Source organism: Rhinolophus sinicus, linkage group LG07 (assembly GCF_036562045.2).
Source record: "Rhinolophus sinicus isolate RSC01 linkage group LG07, ASM3656204v1, whole genome shotgun sequence".
NCBI classification, from domain to species: domain Eukaryota; kingdom Metazoa; phylum Chordata; class Mammalia; order Chiroptera; family Rhinolophidae; genus Rhinolophus; species Rhinolophus sinicus.
The window spans coordinates 101,144,754-101,170,621 of NC_133757.1; the positions used below are offsets into that span (position 1 = coordinate 101,144,754).

Genomic DNA, 25,868 nt, shown 5'->3' on the forward strand with positions numbered 1-25,868 from the left:
TGCATCCGTCTAGCTGACTATCTTCACTGGGGTTTGTTTTCGGGTAGGTCTTATTTTTGGGGAAACATGGTAGTAATTTCAGCAGGAGTGGTCACTCGGTCACTCGATCACGGACAGAAGCAATTGTTCCAGCAGTGCCAAAGTGTGGGCTCCAGGGTGTAGGGCGGTGCCCCTTTCCTCGTTTTGCTCCTCTGGGCCTTTGACACTTTTGTGAACAATTCCTTGTGTTAAATCCTCTGCTGTTTAAAATACCTGGATGGTTTTGGGTGTAGAGACTAACTGATACTTACCTTACATATCATATAGAGATGATCTACCCCGTCCTTTAAAAATTGGATTGTACATAGGATACGAGCAATGATTTCAATTTTAAAAAGAAGAGGAACTTCGTAAACCAATGTAACTGTATTCCACGTTTCCTTATGCTGACCATAAATAAAACTCCAGGCTTAGTCAATGAATGCCCTTCAGAACAAACTGATTTAACTGAGTTAAAATAATGAAAGGTTCCAGAAATTCTTCTCAGTAAAGAATCATAAAAGGGAGTTGGGGTGCACTCCAGGAAGAGATCATTGCATTTCCCTGCCACAAACCAAGCTCCAAACCAAACTGCGTGATTCCCCAGGTGCACTGACTAGTTTATCCTGGAGTTTGACAACACATACCCAAAGGGGATACAATAATTGAACATGAAATAATTATTAATAAAAACGAATAGTATAATGAAAATTATCTGACATATAGAACATTAGCCATGCGCCTAGCACTATTACAAAGCACTTAAAATATTTTATTTGATTTAATCCTCAAGATATCTTACGAGGCTGGTACAGTTATTATCTCCAAATGAACAAATCAAGCTTGGAGAATGAAGTGATTTGCCCAAGGTAGAAGTGGTAGAAGGTGAATAATTTGTAATTTTAGAGAATGTACACTCTCTAAGAAGAAATAGGGAAAAAAAACAATGGCTGATGGACTTGGTAAATTGGCCTTAAATTACGATTAAATCAAAACTAAGGCGTGCTACATTACAATTTTTGGGTGTAAAGAAATTGTTTTTCAGAGAGCTGTTTAAAACTAGAATGCTCTGTGAATTGTACAAAATACATAAAATTGCCTCTGACCAAAAATGTCAGGAATCTGCTATTTTAGAATAATCTATGTTATTTGTTCTCCAATTGGCCTGGAACCACTCTCTAAGGCAACATTTCAATGACAAAGAGATTGTTCCTGAATGTGGTTAGGGAAAAGCTATCATTGCAGGAGGAAGAGAAATACCGTATTTTTTTCCCTGAAGAATAAAAAAGTACTAAAATCTTTCCAGGCAGTGCTATTCATTTTGTGAAACACGGACAGGGAATATAAATGGAGTCTAGAGAGGAAAGGGGACTGAATTTAAGGTGACCTAATTTCTGTTACATTTATATTGACTGAACACTGACATACAGAGATTCAAAGTCATTTTCATCCTCATTTATATAGTGCACACAACTAGACACAGACATCCACAAATAGATATATATGAGTGTGTGTTTTCATAGGTGAGAGAGTAGTTATCTAACTGGGTTAAGAAGAGTTGAATGAGGTGACAGAAAAGTGGAAACTGGGTGGCAAAGAGTGAATAATAAGAACAGAGAATCAACGGTTATTCCAGGGGCGTCAGGAAGCAAGCACATTGACTTACATGACATTTTTCAGTTTGCAAAATACTGTAACGTGCTGTGTAATTCTAATGTATGAGCCTTGTATTATGATTTTCTAAATATTACAGATCATGAAATGAGCTTCACAGGAGCTAAACTGATTTTCCCAGGGTCTCAGAGGTTTGGAGAGCTGCAGCGTGGACTCCTCACCCTGGAGCTGGCACTTTTTGTCCTCTAAAGCCAGGTCTGCCAATGTAAATGAAGAAGACTCTGAGGCAAAATCAGGACAGTTTTATGAAATGTGGGGTGTTTTTTAAAAATGTAAACACATCAGGATCTTTAAAAAGCATTCAAAATGTTAAGAAGAAGAGCTGAAATATTAGAAATGGCTACCTACCTCACTACTGAGAGCCCAGCTCCAAAGTAATTTAGCAGCGGTTTTGATACTTCTTCAGCATCCATTCCAAACCAGCCAAACCTGGAAGCGGACAAAGTCACGTCAAGTTGATACTGTTGAAAATGTGCTCATCAGGTGTTTGAGGGCACCAATTCAGGGTCAGATTCCTGGTTCCAGTCCTAGGTCCCTCACTTACTGAGACTTGGAGAAGTTAACTATTGTCACTGTGCCTCAATTTCCCACGTTTAAAATGGGGATAATTAAATGTACCTTATAGGTTTCTTACGAAAATTAAAAGAGTTAGCATATATAAAATTACTTGTGAGTGTCCCTTTCTTACTAAGACTATGGAAGAAGGAAGAAAAAATAGGTCAGGTGCCGAACTGAATGCTACTTAGTTAGTTGCAATTTTATATACTATTTGAAATAGACTTTTAAGTAAGTGCTTAAAGACCTCTGGTCTTTAGCATCACCTTAAATTCCTTTTATTTTCATGCCTTGACATTGTAGTGATCATTCCGGACAATCACTGTGAACCATCCAGGGGCAAGAGAAAAGGAGGCAAGAGGAAAAAGCAAAAGAAAAATAGCACATGTAGAAAAGCAGGGCGGGGAATGGGGAAATGACCAGAAAGAATGTATTGGAGGTTAGCTGGTTTTACTATGATTGAGGTTGTTGGAGTGCTTTAAATGGGAAGAGGAGCCCCAAAAGTAAGGTAAGTGGAATCTCCTCCCTTTCATTCATTTTCCCAGACTCCACTTGAATATGACTCTGCTGATCAAGGGCAGTGCAGTGCAATAGAACGTCTGTGCTGACGGGGCCGTTCCACAGCCGCCCGTGCAATAGGGTAGCCTGTGGCCAGATGTGGCTACTGAGTACTTGCAACGTGGCTAGGACACGTGGGGCACCGAGTGTTTAATTTTAATTAGTTTAAATGTAAATGCAAATGTCCATAGGTGGCTTGTGGTGATTCTACTGGACAGCCCAGCTCCAGAGCTGAGATTGGCAACTCTTCCTTAAAGGGGCAGGGAGTAAATATTTCAGGCTGTGTGGGTCTCTGGCAACTAACTACTCAACTCTGTCACTGTAGTGTAAAAGCAGCCATAGACAATACTTAAATGGATGGGTTTGGTTGTGTTCCAGTAAGACTTTATATACAAAAGTGGCTGAGAGTCAGGGCCCTGGTTTGTGTCCCTGACCCAGACTCTAGAGGGAAGACTACGCTGTGCTTTGGAGCTAGAAGATCAGGGCTTGAATCCTGGCTTAGTAGCTCTGTGGCCTTCAGCAAGGTGCTCAAGCTTTTGTGTATCAGTTCTCTTAGCTGAGCGTGCGTACCTTACATGTTTGTGAAAAGGAGATGAGAATGATGCGTGTAACACATGTCACACAATCAAATGGGAAGATAAACATCAGTTCCCTTTTTCTATCCCTACTCTGGATCCCTAGAGATAATTCTTTCCTGTATCGTGATCAAATCTAGATCACTTGTTTAGAACTTACGGTAAATAATGATTAAAGGTAACATATTTCATGTGTATGTCTTGCCAGCTGTACTCTCTGAGAGTATAAGAACCATATGTTAGTCCTCTCAGGTTGCCCAGTCCCTAGCACTTGCCTTACAGCGAGTATGAGCACAGAGAATCGTAGTGGAAACAGTTTGCTTTGTATTACCTTGAGCTTGCCCAGCCAGTTAAGGCATTAAAGGATCCCCAGATTAAGAGTCCAAGGCCTAAACCAATGGTTTTGATAATTGGGACAACAGCAATATTCCCTGTGGACGTAACATAACAGAAGAAAGGTATTATTTCCAACACAGAAAATACATGATAAATTGAATGAATTTTTATTTAAACTTCAACTGAAGTTTATGGGATTTGGGCCAATTTAGTAAAGCACAAGGCCTCATTTTTAAAATAACCACATTTTTGGGGGACATTAAACTCATGGTTATGATTGCTCGAAGAACTAGGCTTAGTGCAAAATCCTACAAAAAAAAAAAAAAAAAAAAGTTGAGTTCCCTGCCTAACTGAACCAGTGTTCTTCATCCTAACGTAGGCCTCCGATCTCTGACTTCTGCAGTGGCCATCAATAAAATCGGTAGTGACCATCCCCTTAGACTTGAGCCAGGGCCAACCACAGGTAGATAGATGTCTTTGGCCCATTATGACCCCAGACTTTGACTCACTGACTTCTGTTCTGGATTCCTGCATTCACTGCTTTGTGCTCTTGAGGGTGACTCAGGGCCCAAACTATGATCGCTTTATACATAGTTCTTAGCCCCTCAGCACTCTGGCCTCAGTCCAGCAATCTCCACTTGAAAGCTTTCCTCTCCTGGCTTCTGAGATGCTCTCATTTCCTGATTCCCTCCTGTTCCTCTTTTCAGCAATTTCTATGGCTGTTCTTTCTCATCATACCATCCAGATTTAGGTGCCCACTAAACATTTTCCCTAGAACACATTCCTCCTGTTGGTATATTCTTTTTTTGTTCTTTGACTAATTTCATGATTTCAACTATCAGCTAGAGACACATGCTCCCAGCGATACAGGTCTAGCCTGCACCTTCTCCACAGTTGGAGTGCTGTGTTTCAAGTTGCCGATAAGAGATCTCCAACTCCAACAAAGATGAGAGATCTCCAATAAGAGATCTCCAACAAAGATGACCCCCAATGTAGAAGCATCAGGAACTTCCAACAGAGAAGGTCCCAAGCTGAACCCTGAACTCATCATTTTTCTTTTCAGACATGTTCTTTTCCCCATTTTCCTCATACGTGACAATAATACCACCACCTTGCTAATCACCTATGATAAAACCCCTATTTCATCACTGACTCCTCCCTTTTCTCTACTCCCAGATCCAATCAGTTACTTGGGTCTATAGGAACCACATCTGCAGCCTATCTCAAATTAGACCCTTCCTCCACTGACCCCCAGTGGAACCTGCTGGGTCAATATAAATACTACGGGTGGTTATCAAGATCAGCAGGAATGGATGCTCTCTCTGTTCCCCTAGCCCAATCAGATAAACATAATCACAGTAAGGTATAAGTGAGGTATTATAATTTAAATTCTAGTGGAAATTTAGACCTTAACTCTTTTGTCCTCCAACTCATGAACTGCACTAAATCATTTATTCTGCAGATATTCAAATTAAGTGGGTACCCAATACATTTTCAACATTTTAAAATTTATTTGCTTTTAATCAAATTGCCTCTAAAGATCCTGGATACCTGGACTTCTCTTTGATAAAGAAAAGAAAGCTGTCCTGAGGTGTACTATATTAAGACCAGGAAAACATCTGTGATTGGCCAAGCTAAGGCATAAATTCTAGTTATATAATTTCAGGTATTGGTAAGGCAACCAGGAGAAGATTTTTGTTTGCTTTTGTTTGTCTGCCCGTGCTTTTGAAATGATAATGTATCTGTGCTCACTTTTAAAGAAAAAGCCTAAAAATGATATTAGTAGAGACTACTATTTAATAAATATTTTCTGATAAACATGCTAGAGAAAGGCCAGAGCACTTAAACTTATATATGAGTTATGCTTGAATAGAGAGCCGTTAAAACATTTTTTGCTATAATTTTCTGTCAAGTAGTAAAAAAAAAAAAAAATCATTAAGAGGGAAGAGTCAGGAAATGCACCAAAAATATTTATGGAACATCTCAATGAAAGAAACTAAATTGTCAACGTCTAACATCTATGACTAAGGATTATTCAGAATTACTATTTGTACTATTTCCTTCTATTATGAACCAGGGTTATTTGGTCATAGTATAAGTCAATTAAAGTATTAAATGATAATAGTATATCATACATTACCTGTTGCCCAAATGCAGCCCCCAACCATTGCAAAAGGCCAAAACTTAGGGCAACGTAGTATCAGATTGGCCACCAAGGCAACCAACCATATGGCAGCACACAGTACCCACTGGAGAAACATTCCTGGTAATGAAAGAAATTGGTGTCAGTGGTTCAAACTGATTTGAGTAAATTAATACTTTTAGGAACGTCAATGAGACATTATAGGAATGGCCACAATTTATTGGATGCCTATATGCCAGGCACTTTGCACATTTAATCTAAGTCTTATAATTACTGTCTGTCATAATTAACCTGAGTTCAAACATCGAGGAAATGAATCTGAGATGAAGCAACTTGCCCAATCAGCTACCAGTTTGTAGAACTGCAATTTAAATGCAGGCTGTTTGATTTTAAAATTTGCTATACATAGTGCATTCCTGCTTAATATTTTTTCCCACCTATAAGACAAACCAAATATTTAGTATTGGCAAGACTAAATCTCTATATTTTTATTCAGATGCCATACCTAGTTCTGTCTCTCACCAAAAACATGGCATTAAGAACTTCAGAAAAGCACAACAACAGTGATCGAAAGCTTTAGGGATCATTTATGCCACTTTCAGGATAAATATAAAGTCATTTATGGTCACATGAGACCTCATACAATTAGAGCTGAATGTCTGACGAGGCAGACATTTCCAACATGAGAATTAGCCTTCTAAGTGAGGGCCACTCTCCTTTCTATGTTCTGGGTTGCCATTTGCCAGTTATCTGATGATCACATGGTGATGTGAGGTATATCTGTACGCGTGTACCAGCTAGGGTTTAGGGATCAAAAGGATAAGGAAAAAGTCAACATTGGAAGAAATCCTAAGGCAGGTACAACTCAGCGTAGCACTTCTGACTCTAACTTTGGAAGATTTCTGCCTATTTCTGTGGAGGAGAGGGAAAAAATGGCTATTAACCTCTAAAACAAAAAGTAGGATCATAAAGATGAAAGGGAATAAGTTCTTTTCACAAGTTCTTCATTTTATAAATGAGAAACTGAGAATAAAAGAGCTGATGAAATTTGCCCAGAATTGCACAGTTGTGAAACACCTAAAAGCCAGGTCTTCTACCCTTTAGTTTTTAGGATTTTTGGTTCTTCTTTTAGTAGTTTCCATTCCTGTCGTAACTGCAAAGGAAAAGAAAGACTCTGGAGATAAAAGATTTGTAATTCTATTGTCTAAGTTGTATTAAGACATAGAAATTGGGGAGATAACACAACTGTTCCCCTACAGATGTTCACCATCACATCTCCAATTCCTTCTCCTGGCTTTAATATAAAAGGCAGGCAGATAAAAGCAACTGTTGCTTCTTCCCTAAAATTCACATTAGAGCCTGTGACATTATGTTCCTAAAAATCACTGCATTATGCAAAATCATGCAATAAAAATGTTTCATAGAGCTTATGGGGAAAATGTGGTTAGGGCACGGCACAAAAATTCTTCAGCAGTGTATTAGGAAAAAAAAAGATAGGAACCAAATAAAATTGTACAGTTTTATATTGGTTAAATGGTTAAGAAATCCACAAATGCTACAGTAGACGTGGCACTTTAACTGGAAGAAGACCTGAAGTTTGCTTACGGAAGCAGGCATCGGAAGTGTTTCAGGTTGTGAGTTGTTGTGAAGTTGGTTGATGAGAGTTCTAAAACCAGATAAGGATGACTGTGGTGCTGAGGGAGCTGGTGGATATTTGAGGGGTATGTGTGAACACATGTTGTGTGTTACTATGCATCTTTGCCCATCTGGGGGCAGTTGTCTGTGTTCACTTAGTGTTTCGTCAGAGTCAAAACTGCCCATAAGCAAACACAAAATTTGTGTTGTGCTCAAATTGTTCTCTATTATATCAATTGCGTTGGAAATTTGTGTTTGCGAAACAAGTGTTATTAGTATGGACTAACTTCCTTCTTTTGTGAACATAACAGATATGACTGAAAAGCTTGCCTAACGCTATCCATCTTAGCTTCACCATGAAACACAATCTTGAGGTCATCCTATACTGACGAACTCTCAGATAAACTGGCATGGGTGTTATCAAATGATTTATTTTAAGCTCTATTCATTTGGTTCAACAAAATTTACTTTTGTAGCCATCATTTTTAAAAGACCCCAAAAAGAGAACTTCATATTTAAAAATGATTTAAGGTTAACAATGCAGGAAACATAATTACCATCACCAGTTTCGTATTTTTTAAGTGGTACATAGTTTGAACCAAACAAAAGGATGGCTACAGAAGAGGAGATGAAACCAGTGGTTAGGTCTGTTTCATTGCTGCTCATGGTTCCAGTGCCGCCTGAGAGCGAGCTGCTTCACATTAGACTTGAGGTACTTTTCAAGAGCTTCTGAAATAAAAGAAATAAAAATGAAACAATGAAGACATTATGAATCTGTGAACAAATTGTGATTAATACATGATACTTATTGAGTTTTTCAAAAGCCTGCTAAGCTTCCTTCTTCCAGATAAAGTGTTAGGGCATTATGAAATTAGATATTATATACACACTCCCATGTTCATTCATTCATTGATTTTCATTTTCATTTTTTTTTATCATAGAACCCCTTTTTGATCTCTAACCTATGATTGAAAAAAAAAAAAATGTCTTCAGAGCTTGAAAGCCTAACTTCATCCAAGATCTAGATACAGTTTTTATGATATTATAAAAAAATTCTCCCATGTAGGTCGATGGGTATAATGAAAAGATTTGTGGACCAGGACTCTGTTTGCCTCAATTGGTTTATGTGACAATCAAATGAGGGAGCATTTGCGAAGACTTTCAGACTATCAGTGCCTTATAAGCAAAAGCATTCGTTGTATTTCCAGCCTGAGCTGCACACATTAGGTTGAATTGCTGCTACATCTCAGGATCCCCTCGAGGTGAACGCACTTTTCTTCATCAGTAGTTCCCCCCACAGTATATATTAGTTTAAGTAGTTCATAAAACCCTATATGTTTATGACTTTCAAAAAAACTGAACAGATAGAAGAATCTCCTAAATCTCTTCAAGATTTCGATTCTTGAGGAATCTCTTCAGGCATCTCCTAGAGGCCAGGTTCAGCAGTGGTGTGTTGCACAGTTCTGTCAGCCAGCCAGCACAACAACATGAGGCAGCTACTGAGCTACCTATGCAATCTGGTGGCCACTAGCCACATATGGATCACTAGATTTTCATTTAAATTTGCTAAAATTAAATAAAAGAAAAAATAATTCAGTTCTTCTGCCACATTAACCACATTTCAAGTGCTCCGTAGCCACATATAGCCAGTAGCTAACACACTGGACAGGGTAGATATGGAACATTTCCATCATTGCAGGACATTCTATTGGACAGCATTGCTAAGCTCATTAAAAAGTTTTGGTTCCCTTATAAAACCATAAATACTCAAGAACCAGACATTTTTTATAAGATAACATTTGGAAAATGCTACTGAACACAAGTCATCTTTTCCGTGGTATAAACTACTTGAGAAAAAAATAACTCAAAAGACTCATTTTACCACAAGAGGCAACCAGAGTCTTCCCACAACACCATCTTGAATTCATATTTTGCATATTGACCTTTTGGTTCACTTCACCATGTAAGGCCTCTGAAATGCACCTGAGGATAACCCAGTCTTTTCTTTCCTCCAAATTTAATGTTATAATGATAACTTCTTGTGGATACTTATTGAGTATACATCTGAAATCACCTTTCCTTGTTATTTTACAGATAAACATTTACTTAAAAGGTGTTCCATTTTTCCATGTATTTTCCCCATTCCTTTTGCATTACTGAGAATATTAAATAAACAACTACCTACAATATATGTTCTTTGGCATTATTATGGATAATTTAGGTGAAAATAAGAATAACTTCAAAATGGCTGGATCAATTTTAGTAAGAAAAATATCTATTTAAAATTGTGTGTGCTTTCTTAAGAAACAGAACAACAACCAAAGCACTGCTGGTAAGACAGCATCCTTCATGGGGGATGGAGTGTAGAAAGAGACACTGAGTCATGTTTAAACACTGGCATAGTAACATTATTACAATAAAATAATAATAGTTTTACTGTTAGGTGACAAGCAAATTTTAGCCTTGCAATGGCTTACATGAGCTGTATTGCTCAGGTCAATCATGGAGGTGGATTGTTGCAATGGCTTACATGAGCTGTCTTGCTCAAGGGTCAAGCATGGAGGTGGATTGTTGCTAACGTAACACAGTTGCAATAGGTCACAGGATTAGGAGGTGCCTGGGAAGGATATCATGGGACTAAAAAGAGATACAATTGGGTGCTAGCTGAGAAACCAATTTCCCCCCCAATTTAATTAAAACAAGCAAAGCGAAGAAACAAAAATTTTTATAAGCACATTGATAAGAGAATGCATAACCTTCAAAAGTGGCAAATTATTTTAGTGAAAAGATGGCTCTCTTAAAGGTTATTGGCAGCCCTAAACCTCCCAGATTTCAGCCCATTGAAAGAATAATTTGAAGTGCTAATCAGAGTGCAAGAACTGCATTTGGACAGCTGAATGAACATTAATTAGTGTTACTTCACTTAAAGTTATTTCCTGCAATACTTATGCAAATAAATGAAGTTTATTGCATACAGCTCTGGCACATTTCAGAAAGCATGTGATGTTACTTTAGTGTGGATGGGCAATCTTTACCATCTTCAAGGAAGAGGCTACCTCTTTCTAAATCAACTAAATTTTTGTAGAAAAGAAAAGCAATATCACGTTAGCACATTATTCTCATTTCGTCTGAGCACAAATCTGTTAACAAATTACTGTTTCAAACTACTTTTACGTAAACTTTAAATTAATATACTTTAAAGTCGTTTTTTAATGTTTACTTTTAACTGTCCACTGATATTTTATTAAACTATTTATTAATTTTTGTTCTAGTGCTTGTTTCATGTATTAGTAAATACTTTCCCTCTAAATTTCTCCTAGCAATTTAAACTCCTATGCAGTCCTTTCTGTTGGTATTTGCTTTTTTCTAATCAATACTGCTCGTTCCACTTGAAATAAGATTTCACTTTTAACTTCATGTTAATTTCCTCAAATCTGGCAAGCTCTGCCAGTGTCTTGGTTAAAATTAGCAGTGCTTGAACGTACTTATTCTGAGCCTTAATTTTTCTTTTTAATCATGAGCACGTTTTGAAAAACCGTGAGCAAAGCTACTTGGGTGTCCTCTGATTGCTGTACTCACTGCGCTCCGGGCTGGCGGCTGAAACTCTCACCTGCTCAGCACCGGTGTGATCCGCCTACACAGCGCTGCGGGTGCTGAGCTTACTCTGGTCTTACTCCTTCCACTACCAGGCGCTTCGCCAGCCTTTACTTTCTGCCGGAACAATTACCTGTGCCATGTGAGAACATATGTTCTAGGCTTCTCAAACTTGATTGCACATTACAATCACCGGGGGAGGTTTTCCATTTTGTTTTCTAAATACTGATACCTGGACCCCACACTAGACCAATTGAAATAGAATCTCTTAAATGTATGGCTCAAGATCGTTTAGTTGTAAAACCTCCTCTAGGTGACTCTAATGTGAAGCCAGTCTTGAGAATCACATTCCAAATCATTAGTTGTCAAATCATATTGATATAATTATATTGATAATAAGAATTACCTGGAGGAAAGGGTTAAAATGTCATTTGCTGACCTCTTGACTTAAATTTTGAGAAGCATAGCTCTCGTTCCTCACTATCTGATACGTAGCATACGGCTATTTAAATTTATATTAGAATTAAAAATTCAGTAGTTCACTTGCTCTGGACACTTTCCAAGTGCTCAATAGGCCATATGTGCAGGATTAGAACATTTCTATCATCGCAGACATTTCTGTTGAACAGCACTGTTCTAGATCGTTACCTCTGTGGACGCAGCATTGAGCTATAGAGTCCAGCCTTCATGTTGGTTCCAGAATAGCAAGGGACAGATACGAACAAGTTCAGAAAGGGAAAGTGCTGCGTTCTCTCCTAGTCTAAGAGATCAAGGTAGGTTTCTTTGAGAAAGTGACATTTAACTGAGACAATCTAGTGGTTGGCAATGGTTGTGGAGTTAAAGGAAGGAGAAAACATAAGCACCGTCCAAAGATGAGGTGTCCTGGAAGGAAGTCCTGCTTTAAACATTACTCACATTCATAAACTATAGTGTATGATAAGCAGATGAAAAGGTATAGTATCATGTCATTTAAAGAATTAAAGAAGCTAAGGCTTTTCACTAAAGGGAAGGATTAAGCAGTTCAGAGAAAAAATTTGAAGTTCCTCTTTCGTACATACTCAGATATACACACTCACACACAAATTCTCTCTTCCAGGAATATAGGGCATAAATACAACCTAGAATTATTTCACTTTGATTGCAAGAAGCTGCAATGGTCATGTGATTGGTTCTTGCTTCCGATTCACATTGAGAGACTGAGATGCCCCACTGTTGTGAATTCCCTAAAATTTAAAAATGAGTTGGGGGCTGAGTCCGGCTTGAGGACATTTATTACGGAATATTCCAGTCCCGTGCTTTTTATATTGTGCCACCGAGCCAGCCCAAATATGGACAATCATCTGCTTAAACTAAAATTTTTCTTTCAAATTGTTTCATATGCATTAATGCCTAAACATAAAGGTCTGTATTGGAAAAGTCTTGGCAGGTACTAGAAGATTCAGGTTAGTTTCACCTCTGTTTTCTTGTATGTAAAATGTCAATAATAAGATCTGTGTACCTCACCCTTTTATGTTGTCAAAAGATATAATGTATATAAAATATCTTAGAACTTCTGGTTTCTGCTCTGACATTTGAAGATCTCAGAAGCTATTACTCCTGATACCACAATAAGAAAATAGTAGACAAATTGAAAATTAGCAATTCTTCTTACATCTGCCAGAGAATTGAGGTCACAGTGTAACCACATGTAAACTTCATTTTTTTAGCATGCGTTCTGCTTTAATGCAAGTTAGCTTTGTTTAGCCTGATAGAACGATGACTCACTTGCATTCTTTCCCCCAGGACCTCCTAACTATACATACACTATATGTCCACTCCTTTGAATTATTAAGCTCTTAGGACATTAGGTTCTGGTCTGTGTCAAACTCACTTAAGAATAAAGCTTCAGGTCCATCAAGCATGACCAGGATACAATAACCAAAACTCAACCTAGAATAAAGTTTTAGTTAAACAAAGGTAACACTTTGGCCTCCGTTATGTTTTAGCTCCAGACTCATGAAACCAGAAGGGCCCCAGGGACTGCATCCCCTGGGAACCGCACAGAACATGCCATGACTGCCACCAGGACCTGCTCCCTGCCTGAGCCCCAGCCAATCAGTAGAGCCCACGACCCCAACTCCCATACTGTGTTTCCCCGAAAATAAGACCTCGCCGGACAATCAGTTCCAATGCGTCTTTTGGAGCAAAAATTAATATAAGACCGGGTCTTACATAAGACCCCATAGTAAAATAAGACCCGGTATTATATTATATTATATTATATTATATTATATTATATTATATTATATTATATTATATTATATTATATTATATTATATTATATTAATTATATTACATAAGACCCGGTCTTATTTTACTATAAGATAGTAAAAAGATATTATAGTAAAATAAGACCGGGTCTTATACTAATATTAATATAATATTAATTTTTGCTCCAAAAGCCGCATTAGAGCTGATTGTCCGGCTAGGTCTTATTTTCGGGGAAACACAGTAGTAACCATGGTAAATGATCTTTCCCTTATGTAACCTAGCTACTAGAGGCCAGCGGGAAGCCAGGTTTTCGAGAGCACGAGAGAGAGCAATTAGACAATTTGAGCTCCTTCTAGCTTTTCTGCCTCTTTCACATGAGGGGGAGAAAAAAAAATGGTTAAGAAACTCTTCTGAAGGTCACAGCCCAGGAATTCTAGCTCAGTGAAAATGGAGATCTATTCATAAAATTCCCCAATACCTTGTGACTGTGGTGAAAGTGCCTGAGCATAATAATAATGGATTACAGCTGAGACAACTGCAAGACACAATGTTTAAGGAGTTACTAAGAAAACCCTAAGACAAAACAGAAGACAAGAAAACATGAAAGGAAACTGAAGCCTGTGACACAACCAAAGCAAGTATTAAACACAGCCGAACTCCTGGCTAGATAAACATAAAACCTCACACTAGAGGCCTATTTATCTCAGTTCTTATTATCCACTATATCGTGCCTGACTTTCAAAAAAAAATAAAAAATTACAAGTTGTGCTAAAAGGCAAGAAAAAAATGCAATCTGGTGAGATAAAGTAAGCATCAGAACCAGAGGTAAGTATGGTAGAGATTTTGGAGTTATTAGACTGGGAATTTAAAATATCTATGACTAATATACTAAGACCTCTATTGGAAAATGTGGACAAGATGCAAGAACAGATGTGTAATATAAGCAGAGAGATAAAAACTCTAAGAATCAAAAGAAAATGCTAGAAAGCAAAAAACACTGTCCCAGAAATGAAGAATTCCTTTCACAGCTGAGAAATAATCAGTGAACCTGAAGATATGTCAATAAAGACTTTCTAAATTGAAATATAAAGAGAAAACAGAATTTAAAATAAAAGAAACAATATTCAAGAATGATGGAAAAACTACAAAAAGTATAACATAAGAGGTAATGGGAATACCAGAGAGAAAGGAGCAAAAGAAATATTTAAAGTAATAATGGCTGAGAATTTTCCAAAATTAATGACGGATACCAAACCACAGATACAGGAAGCTCAGAGAACACCAAACAGGATTAAAAAAAAAATCTACACACAGGCATATTGTATTCAAATTTCAGAAAAATAGAGAAAGAAAAAATATTGAAAGAAACCAGAGGAAAAAAGACACTTTACCTATAAAAAAGCAAGCACGAGGATGATATCAGATTTCTCTTTGGAAATCATGAAATATTTAGGGAGTTGAAAGAAAATCTACCAACTTAGAATTCTGTATCCAGTGTAATTATCCTTTACAAGGGCAGGGGAAATAAAGACTTTCTCAGGCAAACAAAAACTGAGGGAAATTTTCACCAGCAGACCTGCCTTAGAAGAAATGTTATAAGAAGTTCTCCACAGAGAAGGAAAATGACATAGGGCAGAAACTTGGTTGTACATGAAGAAAAGAAGAACATTAGAAAGGAATAAATGAAGGTTAAAAAAAAAGATTGTTTCTATTCCTGATCGATCTAATAGATAACTTCAACATAACAGTAGCAACAATGTATTAGGTGATTATAGTTTATGGATAAGTGAGCTGAGTGACAGCAATGTTATAAGGGATAGGAGGAAGAAATTGGGAATAGTCTATTATAAATTACCTGCACTACCTGTGCAAAGGTATAGTGTTAATGAAAGTGGATTTAGATTAGCTGTAAATGTATCCTGAAAACTCAAGGGCAATTTCTAAAAAACAAAACAAAACAAAACAAAACAAGAATTTAAAAGAAGTATAATTGGTATGGTAAGAAAAGAGAGAAAATAGAATCATACAAAATATTACATAAAATGAGAGAAAGCAGAAAAAGATGAGAAGGAGCCACCTCCCCCCAGGGGAAAAACAAAAAGAAAGAAAAAAAAAAGAAAAAAGAAACAAAGAACAAGAGCAACAAATGGAAATCAGTATATAGTAGATATTAATCCAACTCTATCAATAATCACTTTAAGTGTGAATGGTCTAAATATACTGATTAAAAGATAAAGACAGAGTGAATAAAATATAGAACCCAACTACCTGTTGTTTATGAAAAATCCACTTTAATGATAAAGACACAGATTAAAAGGTATGGAGAACAATATACTATGCTAACACTAATCAAAAGAAAGCTGGAATAACTATTTTAATTTCAGGCAAGGCTGACTTAGTCTCAGAACAGGATATCATGAGGGAAAAAGAGAGGCATTACATAATGATAAGGAGGGCAACTCTTCAAGAAGACATTACAGTCCTGTGTATGCACCTCACAACGGAGTGTCAAAATATACGAGGCAAAAACAGATAAAACCGAAAGGAGAAAGAAACCCAAACTACTATTATAGTTGGAGTCTTCAATACCCCTGCTAGTAACTGACAGGTGCAGCCAGCGGATAATCAGTAGGGATCTAGCTCAACTGACTAGCACCATCATCATCTGGATCTAATTGACAGTTATATAATATTTCATCCAACCACAGGTGACTAAACATTCTCCTCAAGCTCAAATAGAACATTAGCCAAGATAGACTACATTCTGGGCTATAAAACACATTGTAAGCAATTTAAAAGAATAGACATCATATAAAGTATGCTCTCAGACCACAACGAAATTAAACTAGAAATAACAGAAAGTTGGCTGAAAAATCCCCAAATATTGGAAATTTAAAAACACACCACTAAATAACTCACGGATCAAAGAAGAGCTCTTAAAACGAAATGTATTTCAAAGTAAATGAAAATGACAATACCACTCATCAAATTTATGAGATGCAGTGAAATCCATGCTTAGAGAAAAAAATTATAGCATAGAAATGACATATTAGAAAAGAAAGCTCTAAAACCAGTAATCTAAGTTTTGATACAAGAAAATAGAAACAGAAAAGCAGATTAAATCCAAAGTAAGCAGAAGAACAAAATAATAAAAATTAGAGTAGAAATCAAGGAAATTGAAAATATAAAATCAATGGGGAAAAAAAACAATGAAACAAAAACATTCTTATTTGAAAAAATCAATAAAATCGACAAACCTCTAGACAGGGAGAGAGAGAGAGAGAGAGAGAGAGAGAGAGAGAGAGAGAGAGAGAAGAAAGGAAGGAAAAAAGGAGGGAGAAAGGGAGGGAAGGAAGAAAGAAAGGAAGGAAGGAAGGAAAGAAGGAAGGAAAGACATAAATTATTGTTATTAGAAATGAAAGAGCTACAGATCCCATGGATGTTAAAATTATAAAATAGAATGTTACAAACAACTCTATGCCCACACATATGACAACCTGGAAAAAATGGACCAATTCCTTCAAATACAGTCTGCAAAATCTCACCCAACGAGGAAAAGACAATCTGAAAAGGCCTATATTAAAGAAGTTGAAACAATAATTAATAGCCTTCTAAAATAGAAAGCACCAGGACCAGATGAATTCACTGGTGACATCTACCAAATATTTAAGGAAGAAATTATACCGATTATCTATAATCTCGTCCAGAAAACAGAAATAGAAACACTTCCTAACTCATTCTATGAAGTCAGCATTACTCTAATACTAAAACCAGATAAAGATATTACAAGAAAATAAAACTGCAGACCAATATCCCCTCCTGAACATAGATGCTGAAATCCTCAACAAAATACTAGCAAATAGAAGCCAACAATGTGTAAAACGAATTGTGCACAATGACCAAGTATGATTTATCCCAGGTATGTAAGGCTGGTACAACACTCAAAAATTAATTAATACAATCCATCATATCAACAGGCTGAAAAAGAAAAATCACACAATCGTATCAATTGATGCAGAAAAAGTACTTGAGAAAATCCAACACCAATTCATAATTTTAAAAATGCTCAGCAGGCTAGGAATAGAGGGGAACTTCCTCAACTTGATAAATAACACCTACAAAAAATCTACAGCTAACGTCATATTTAATGATAAGAAACTAAGATCAGGAACAAAACGAAGATGGCTCCTCTCACCACTGATTTTCAACACCATACGAGAAGTCCTAGCTAATACAATAAGAAAAAGAAACAAAAGGTATACAGTTTGGGAAGAAAGTCATAAAACTGTCTTAGTTCACAAATGATATGATTTTGCATATAGTAAATTCGCCCAAAATGCCAAAAATAACTCCTGGGACTTATAAGTAATTAGAACACAGCTGTGGGATACAAGGTTAATACATAAAAGTCAATTGTTTTCCTATATTCCAGGAATAAACAATAAAATTTAAAATTCAAAATAGTAACAATATTAGCATTAGAAAAATGAAATATTTAGGTATAAATCTAACAAAATACAGGTATCCATTTTCTGAATGTTTGAGTTATGTCACTTCACTTTTACATACTACATTAGTATGGTAATAGGCTTCTTCTTCTTCTTTTTTTTTTTTTGGAAAAGAAAAAATTTCTTTTGGTTAGTGAAAATAGGTACTAATATAGTTCTTCCAAAAACGAAGTGGTATAAAGCGAACTTTCAAAAAGTGGGGGATACTCTTCACCTTACACCCATTTAGGCTTATGAAACTTTTCATAGAAACACTCTACTTTCAAATAAATCTGTATGAGAAAACTATAAAAGTATGATAAACAAAATCAAAGAACTAAATAAGCAGATATTCTATGTTCATGGATAGAAGGCAGTATTGTTAAGATGTCACTTCTTCCCAATTTGATCTGTAGATACAATGCAATCTCAATCAGTATCCTAGCGAGTTACTCTGTCAATATTGACAAATTGATTCTAAAGTTTATATGGAAGATCAAAAGACCCAGAATAACCAACACAATACTGAAGAATAAAGAGAAATGAGACTACCCAACTTCAAGGCTTACTGTTAAGTACAATAATCAAGACAATGTGAATTGGTGAAAGAATAGACACATAGATTGATGGAACAGAACAAGAGCCCTTAAATGGACCCACATATACCTAGTCAACTGTTCTTTGATAAAGGAGCAAAGGCAATTCAGTGGAGAAAGGATGTGCCTAGAGTCTCCACATCCAAGCCTTACTCACATGACTAGCAAGCTGGCGTTACTGCTGGTGGGCGCCTCAGTTCCTCTTCACATGGGCCTCTCCATGGCACTGCTTGAGTGTTCTCATGATACGGTGCAGCTTTCCCCAGTGGGAGAAATCCAAGCAGGTTGAAGTGTCATCGTCTTTTATGACCTCACATCTGAAGTCACACATCATCACTTCTGCAATATTCTTTTGGTCACACGGTTCATCCCTGATTCTGTGTGAGAAGAGGCTGCGTCATGGCGTAGATATCGGCATTGCGGATCCCTGTGTGCTGCCCTGAAGGCTGCCTACCAGGGAAAAGAAAATCCCTGGAACAACATCCTTGGCTAGACCCAGGCACACGGGCTCTAGCCCTTGTTAGATACAGAGAAGTCACCAATGGGAACAGTACGTAGGTGCAGTTGCAGGAAGGTGGGGAGAGGTGGTGGTGGGAGCTTGTGCACATTCTCTTCTGATTTTTTCCCTTGTTTCTCAATGAAACAGAAAACAAGATCATAGGTCAAGGATGAGGACCTGGAAGGAGGTTTTGGCGCTTCATAAGTATTTCAAGTTTTTCAGTATCTCTCAACTTGATGCAGTGGTCATTGTCATATTACTTTCTTGGTCATATTACTAAGCAGGAAAAAAAACCCTCTTTTTGATCACTGCTGTATTATAAGAGGCATAGCCTGAATCTTAGTAAATTGAAAGAAAACCAACTCTTTTTTTTTTTCATTTTAAAGAGTGACTTTTTTTCCTCCTCAGTCTTGAGAACGTTCTATGTTTATAGCATGGAAATCTTATTATAATAAACATCCTTTGGCTTGCAGTTGGATTGCTTTGTTACTTCTTAGGGAATAGGATAAAATACAGATAATTAAGTGTGCTTAAAGGAGACATTTAAAATATAAGACATGGTCTTTTTCTAGCCCAATCAGCCTAAGACGATGAGGGACAATCCTATAGATCAACTAAGTCAGGTTTACTGACTCATTGAAATGTCAGGGACTGCACACCAAAGGAACTGTGGGGTGTTTACCAAAGAAAGGAAAAGAGAGTTATTATAGGATTCTGGAAAAGAGTGGAGTTTAGGTGCATTGTAAGTGAGGCAGTGTTCTGATGGGCTCGAAGCAAAATAAGGCTGTGGGTAATGGGATCAGCATTGGTTCTGGACTGTGAAATGGACCTGTGGTTCTGTTTTCTTGGAAATAAAATTAAAATGTCAAATATTACGTCCAAAGACCCTCTCTCTGAAGCTCTGCACATGGACTAGAAATCAAGGCTGCTTGCTGTGTCACATGACTGCACTCTTTCAGACAAGAGGGGGATGCTTTTTTCTTACTGAAATAATGTCATGCAGTCATTCTGATGGCCTCTGTTTTAGAGAAGACGTGTTCTCAGTAAGAAATACGCAGTCACCCGAAGAGCTGGGCTGCTGCGGTGTTTTACAGCAGCAACGTGTATTTGGGAGACATATTGTTTTCTGGTAAAGTTGTACCTGGTTTTATGTGAAGTTCTGATTCTGGATTGATGAATGGTAAGGAAGATATTTACTTTCTTAATCCCAGCAAATTTTTACTTTTACTGTATCTTATTGTAACTTACTACAGTTCAAAATATTGATGTGTAAGTCCATTTCCCTGAGTGATTGTGGTCAAGATACCTAAAGAGTGTGTATGGCATATTTTTCATTTGGAAAATGAGGAGGTTGGAAGAAGTTCTCACCAGTTGATTGGTATAAAATTAGACCTCTTTTATTTTGAATGCCCCCTGCAACATGCCTCCAAGGCCTCAGCCTCCAAGTGTTCCGCAGTTATGTCTGCCAGTCTAAGGGAGGCCTCAGGGGGTTCAGGCTCCCAGTGTGACATCTTCATATCCTTCCTTCTTGTTCTAGCTTCCCCTGACTAGCATTTACTACAATCCGAGTTTTCTGAGGAAGACCACCTATTGCTATGACTGAGGGGTATGTGGCATCATACCCATGTTCCTAGAGCTGCAGCTCCCACATTGGGAGAGCAGAGCATGGTTGGGTCCTATTAGAACCTCAAGAAGTCTTTCCTCACGATGATGCCTTCTGGACCTTGATGCAGTTTCTGTCTTTCCTCTTTCCTTTGTGCTTCATCTTCTGCAAGCAATCCTCAAAACTTAAAAAAAAAGAAAACAAAAGAAAAAAGTCAAAAAAACAAACAAATCAATCAATAATACTAATAATAAAGAAACGAAGTCAATATTCTCAAAGATCTAGCTCTGATTCTACCTTACACGATGGTTGATCAAACCACAACACTTAACTTCAGCTTACAGGTCATCACAATTTTGTCAGGAACAAAGAATTTGCCTTCAATATGGATAGTTCAAGAGCATGTCTGCTGATTTTCTAAAAACAAGGGAACAGCTTGTCCAGGTAATTTAAAATCTTCATCTTTAGAAACCAAAACCTTCTCGGAGTGCCACATTTAGTTAAAAGTTTTTACTTGATTTTACTCATCAAAAATTTAAATCTCTTGAGTTCAATCTTAGCCAAGATATTTATGGCACAAGTAATCTTTAAAATGCCCTACAAGAAACACACCTGATCTCTCACACTTGTTTGTTGCTATGACCATGTGATTTTTCTTCAACAGTGTTTCCAGCCAATGGATTCACAGAATGAGAGTCATCAATACCTGTGGTGAAAGGACAGAGAAAGTTCATTGAGGGTGCTTCATCTTTGAGGGTGCTAGATCATTGATGAGATCTAGTGGGGTGGAGAAAAAACTGAGGAGAGAAGGGCACTATTGGGGCTCTAAAAGAAATACCCCCTGCTGTACAGTGTGTAAAATAACAGCAGTAATAATAACTAACAATTATTGAACATTTACTTTGGGTAATCACTGCACAAAGACCCTTATCTGCATTATCTTGTTCAATTCTTAGAACCACGTGGTGAGTCACATGCTATGATTATCTACATTTTATGGATGAGGACATAGAGCGAGGTTTGAAGAGTACTCGCTCAGATTCACATAGCTAACAAGTGGTAGTGCTACTAGTTCTCAAGTCAACATCTCTCTGATTCAGCACTTAGGTTATGAATATTTAATATACTTTGCAAAAATATTGTGTGATATGAACCTCATTCTGATCTCTTTAAATAGACATTAAATTAAATGCATGTGCAAGCAAGTATTTGAAGCAGGTAAAAAACTAATGTATCTATGTGTCTTGATATACATGTTCAAAAATTCTGTAGTCTGCTTCATCCACTGCCAATCAATTACATCTTGCTTGTTTCTGACTTTTGAGTCCATTTTGACTCTATTCCTACTGTTCTTATACTTGTCAGGTGGATGTCTCATTTTCAAACTTAACATACTGATTTCTCCCTTTAAAATCTCACCTGTGGGAGGTGGGAGATGAGGGTAAGGGGGATCGAATATATGGTGATGGAAGGAGAACTGACTCTGGGTGATGAACACACAATGGGATTTATAGATGATGTAATACAGAATTGTACACCTGAAATCTATGTAATTTTACTAACAATTGTCACCCCAATAAATTTAATAAAATAAAACTAAAAAAAAAAATCTCACCTGGATGTTACTCAGTTTTGTGGACCAAAACCACTAGTAAGAGATAGTTTTATAGTTGCCAAATAATCACAAGAAAAAGACCATATATGTTTAAATAAAACTGTCAACCATATGCTATTGATCTGATGTGGGAAATTTATTAATGAAAATTTATAGTGGATCCAGCAAACCCATTTCTGGGTATATAGCCAAAGGAAATGAAATCAGTGTATCAAAGAGATATCTGTACTTCCATGTTCATTGCAGCATAGCCAAGATAGGAAAACAATCTAAGTGTCTGTTGACAGATGAATGGATAAAGAAAATGTAATATAATGGAACATTGCTATGTATATTATAATATGATATTTACTCATCCCCAGAAAGAAGGAAATGCTGCCATTTGAGACAACGTGGATAAACTTGGAGGACTTTATGTTAAGCTAGAGGATGCGTAAGACACAGCATTTAGGACTCTGATTTGTTCATCTTCTTAATGTTCCATCAGCCACAACCCTTCTTCTCCTCTTACATCACAATGTCCACTCAACTGTAACACAGAAACACTTTAAAGTATGCAAAATTGTTTTGAAAATGAGTTCTAAGTAATCCTGGAGTAAAATTATATACAGTTTACAGTTTAAATTTGAAGTTTATAGTCTGAGACGACATGTTTCATCAGAATCGATTGTATGCATAAATGATCTCTTATAGGCGTGAGTACTAGTTTTAACAGGCCATATTTCCTTGGCCCCCTTTTGGCCTTCCATGGGGTCTCAAGTTTAACATGTTTAAAACATTCTCCTTCCAGTAAGGGACACCTATAGCTGTGTTTTCCCTTCTTCTGGGATTAGTACTTCTGTTTCTTGAAACTATTCCTTTTCCTCATCTAACTTGATGGTTTCCTTGAGCGTTGCTATTCTTACATGAATCCATCCCACTGGCCTTGTTTGATTGGTTTAGGGATGGCAACCTGGCCCAAGGTCAGCCAGTCATAGTATTTCAAAACCCTAGTTAAAATGGATTGATCTATGATATGACACAAGGTGGGTCAATTAGAATCCTTTCTTAGAATTTTGAACTTGGAAGACAGAGAGTAAAACACACAGATTACTCTTTGTGCTTCAAAAAATAGATATAGAACCAAGTTCAAAAATAGAGCTAGAACCTATAAGAAGTAAAATGAGGGAGTTGTTCGTAGTCACATTTCCAACTATGTAAAAAGAAAGTAGACTGTAGTGAGAGAGAATGGCACCAGTGTACAGGGAGAGGCACAGACGAAAGGTAGGGGACTAGATTCAGGCGATACTCCAGCCCCTGGCTGTCGTTTTTCCTGAGGCCCAGTTGCATTTCTAACCTTTTAGCAGTATTAATGAAGAATGTTATACTTTATATTACTAGAGCCATTACTAACTAGCCTAAGGGGAAAAACAAATTTATTTTCTCATATGCTTTGGAAGGATATTGAACAAGCTAATATGATTAAAGAAATAGCTTTACCATATGAACCAGGACTCTATTTATGAATCTGGAACTGCTTGGTTACTTACTCTTGTTCTCCATCTCTCAGCTTGGCTTGTCTCAGCTTTTGAATTGGTCTCAGTTAAGCTTCATGCAGTTAGACTTTTTTTCTAGGGAAGGAAGAGGGTTGCAAGCTGCTGCAGGCTTTCATCCACCCCAAACAGTGACCCCAAAGAGAAAAGCTCTAGGGGAAAAGTCTCTGCTAGCTTTCATAGAAAAGTGCTATAAAAGCCCCTGATTGGTATAGCTCAGGTCTACTGACCACCTCTGATCTAATCACTCTGGGCAAAAGTGTGGGTCCTGTGACTGGCCAGACCCAGCTCATATGCTATTTCTATGTGTGTGGGTAGGTCAGGCAAACCGTGTTTCCCCAAAAATAAGACCTAGCCGGACCATCAGCTCTAATGCGTCTTTTGGAGCAACAATTAATATAAAACCCAGTATTATATTATATTATACCTGGTCTTATAGTAAAATAAGACCGGGTCTTATATTAATTTTTGCTTCAAAAGACACATTAGAGCTGATGGTCTGGGTAGGTCTTATTTTCGGGAAAACACAGTAATTGTACTCAAAACATGAAAAAATGTTAATAGGAGGGATATTAAAATATATTCTGAGAAGATAATACTACAGCTAGCACAGTCCACTACACCGTTGTTGGTTTAATCCCTTCTTAGATCCCATAAAGCAAAAAAAGCAATTGTTTTGCCTAAGCCAGTTGAGTTATTTTCTCATATTTGTAATCAAGAGTCTTAATGAACATATACTTTCTCATCACTCTTTTTTTCCACTTAGATGCCTATTTCACTGAATGGCACTGTTTACTCAATCACTCTAGTTGGATACATGGGAATCCTCTTGAACCCCTCCCTATTCCTCTCGCTCCATATCCAGAAATGTGGGAATTATCATCAGTTGCTGCCTATCCCTCCCTCTCCATATCCAGTCAGATATCCTGCGTGAATTCTAACTTAAATATATCCCTAGAACCAACCTCGCTTCTCCATCTGTACTGTCACGGTCATTGTTCATGCCTTCATCATCCTTTGCTTGATTTGCCCCCTTAATTAGCTTTCTTACTTCCAGTCTTATTTCTTTGCATTCCATCCTCTACCCTACCATCACAGAAAAATAATCATGTCATTTCCCTGAATAAAATTTTCTCCTGGCTTCCACCGCCAAGAAATCAAAACTTCATGGTCATGTGGACAGGACCCTTTGTGAATGTTTGCTAAGGACGCCTAACATGTTCTTGGTGTTTAGGCCTCAGCACCAGTTCTGACCTAAGTATCCCATTTACTTGGCTGCTGTGTTATCTTTGTCCTGTTCCTTTCAGGTGCTGCTGTGCTGGCCCTAAACTTGAATCTCATAATTAGGTGTCTTTTGTTTGCTCTTGGCACTCCTGGATATCCTGACTCCTTATGCCTCTGATATTTACCAGGTACCCAAATCACTTCTAGAGCTTATAAGAAACACATACTTCCTTGATGCAATCCAGACATACTGCATCAGAAATATTTAAAAAAAATAACTTCTGGAGATTCAGAAGCAGATGGTTTGTAGGTGTGAAACACTGTGGTTGCGTGTCTCTGCTGTTGCTGCTATTGGAGTTCTCTGATGCCTCGTTTCTATACTGACTGGATTTCTTCCTCTACCTGCTCCTAAGACTTCTGATTAGCTGACCTGACTTCTTCCAGTTTGTAACCTAGCCATCTGTGCACTGGGCCCTTGTGCCATTAACTAAGAATCACTATTTCAGCCATTTTACTCTCCTATAGTTAGGTAGCCTCTTTGTTATTCCATATCCTTGGACTTACTGTCTATTTTTACTTTATCATCTATACTTAAATTTCTCGTTTAAGTCCAAATTATTTTTCCCAACTGCTTTGGCTACATCTCCAACCATAGATTCTCCTCATTTGGGAGCCCCAAACTATCATTGCACTACCAGTTCATTAGCGCTTTAAAATTATTATAAAGGTTCAAGTTAGTGGTATGCTACAGCTGAGGGTAAATTGTGTGTATCTCTTCCAAACTCCATGTTCAATAAAATCACATTGTTTGAAGCTGGCTATGGAGTGAATATTTGTACCACAGAAATCACCAAATACTCAACAAGTACTGCTTTTCCCCCCCAAGAGACTGGTAAACATTTACCAGCATGCCACTATTTCCAGTGGAATACTAAGCTGTGGGAGCCCTGGTGCCAACTTAGAATGTTTGATAT

At 37.3% G+C, this 25,868-nt stretch overlaps 1 protein-coding gene across 2 annotated transcripts in view; it reads right to left on the reverse strand.

Moving 5' to 3' along the window:
• TMEM144 (transmembrane protein 144) overlaps positions 1-25,868 on the reverse strand; it is a 74,155-nt gene that overhangs the window by 33,599 nt on the left and 14,688 nt on the right. For both annotated transcript variants that reach the window (XM_074338392.1, XM_074338393.1), the window contains exons 2-7: positions 21,136-21,229; positions 18,579-20,707; positions 8,052-8,223; positions 5,857-5,979; positions 3,712-3,811; positions 2,041-2,121 (exon numbers count right to left, since the gene is read on the reverse strand). In XM_074338392.1, the coding sequence (XP_074194493.1) occupies positions 2,041-2,121; positions 3,712-3,811; positions 5,857-5,979; positions 8,052-8,160 (413 nt within the window). In that variant the 5' untranslated portion in view covers positions 8,161-8,223; positions 18,579-20,707; positions 21,136-21,229. The remainder of the gene's footprint in view (positions 1-2,040; positions 2,122-3,711; positions 3,812-5,856; positions 5,980-8,051; positions 8,224-18,578; positions 20,708-21,135; positions 21,230-25,868) is intronic.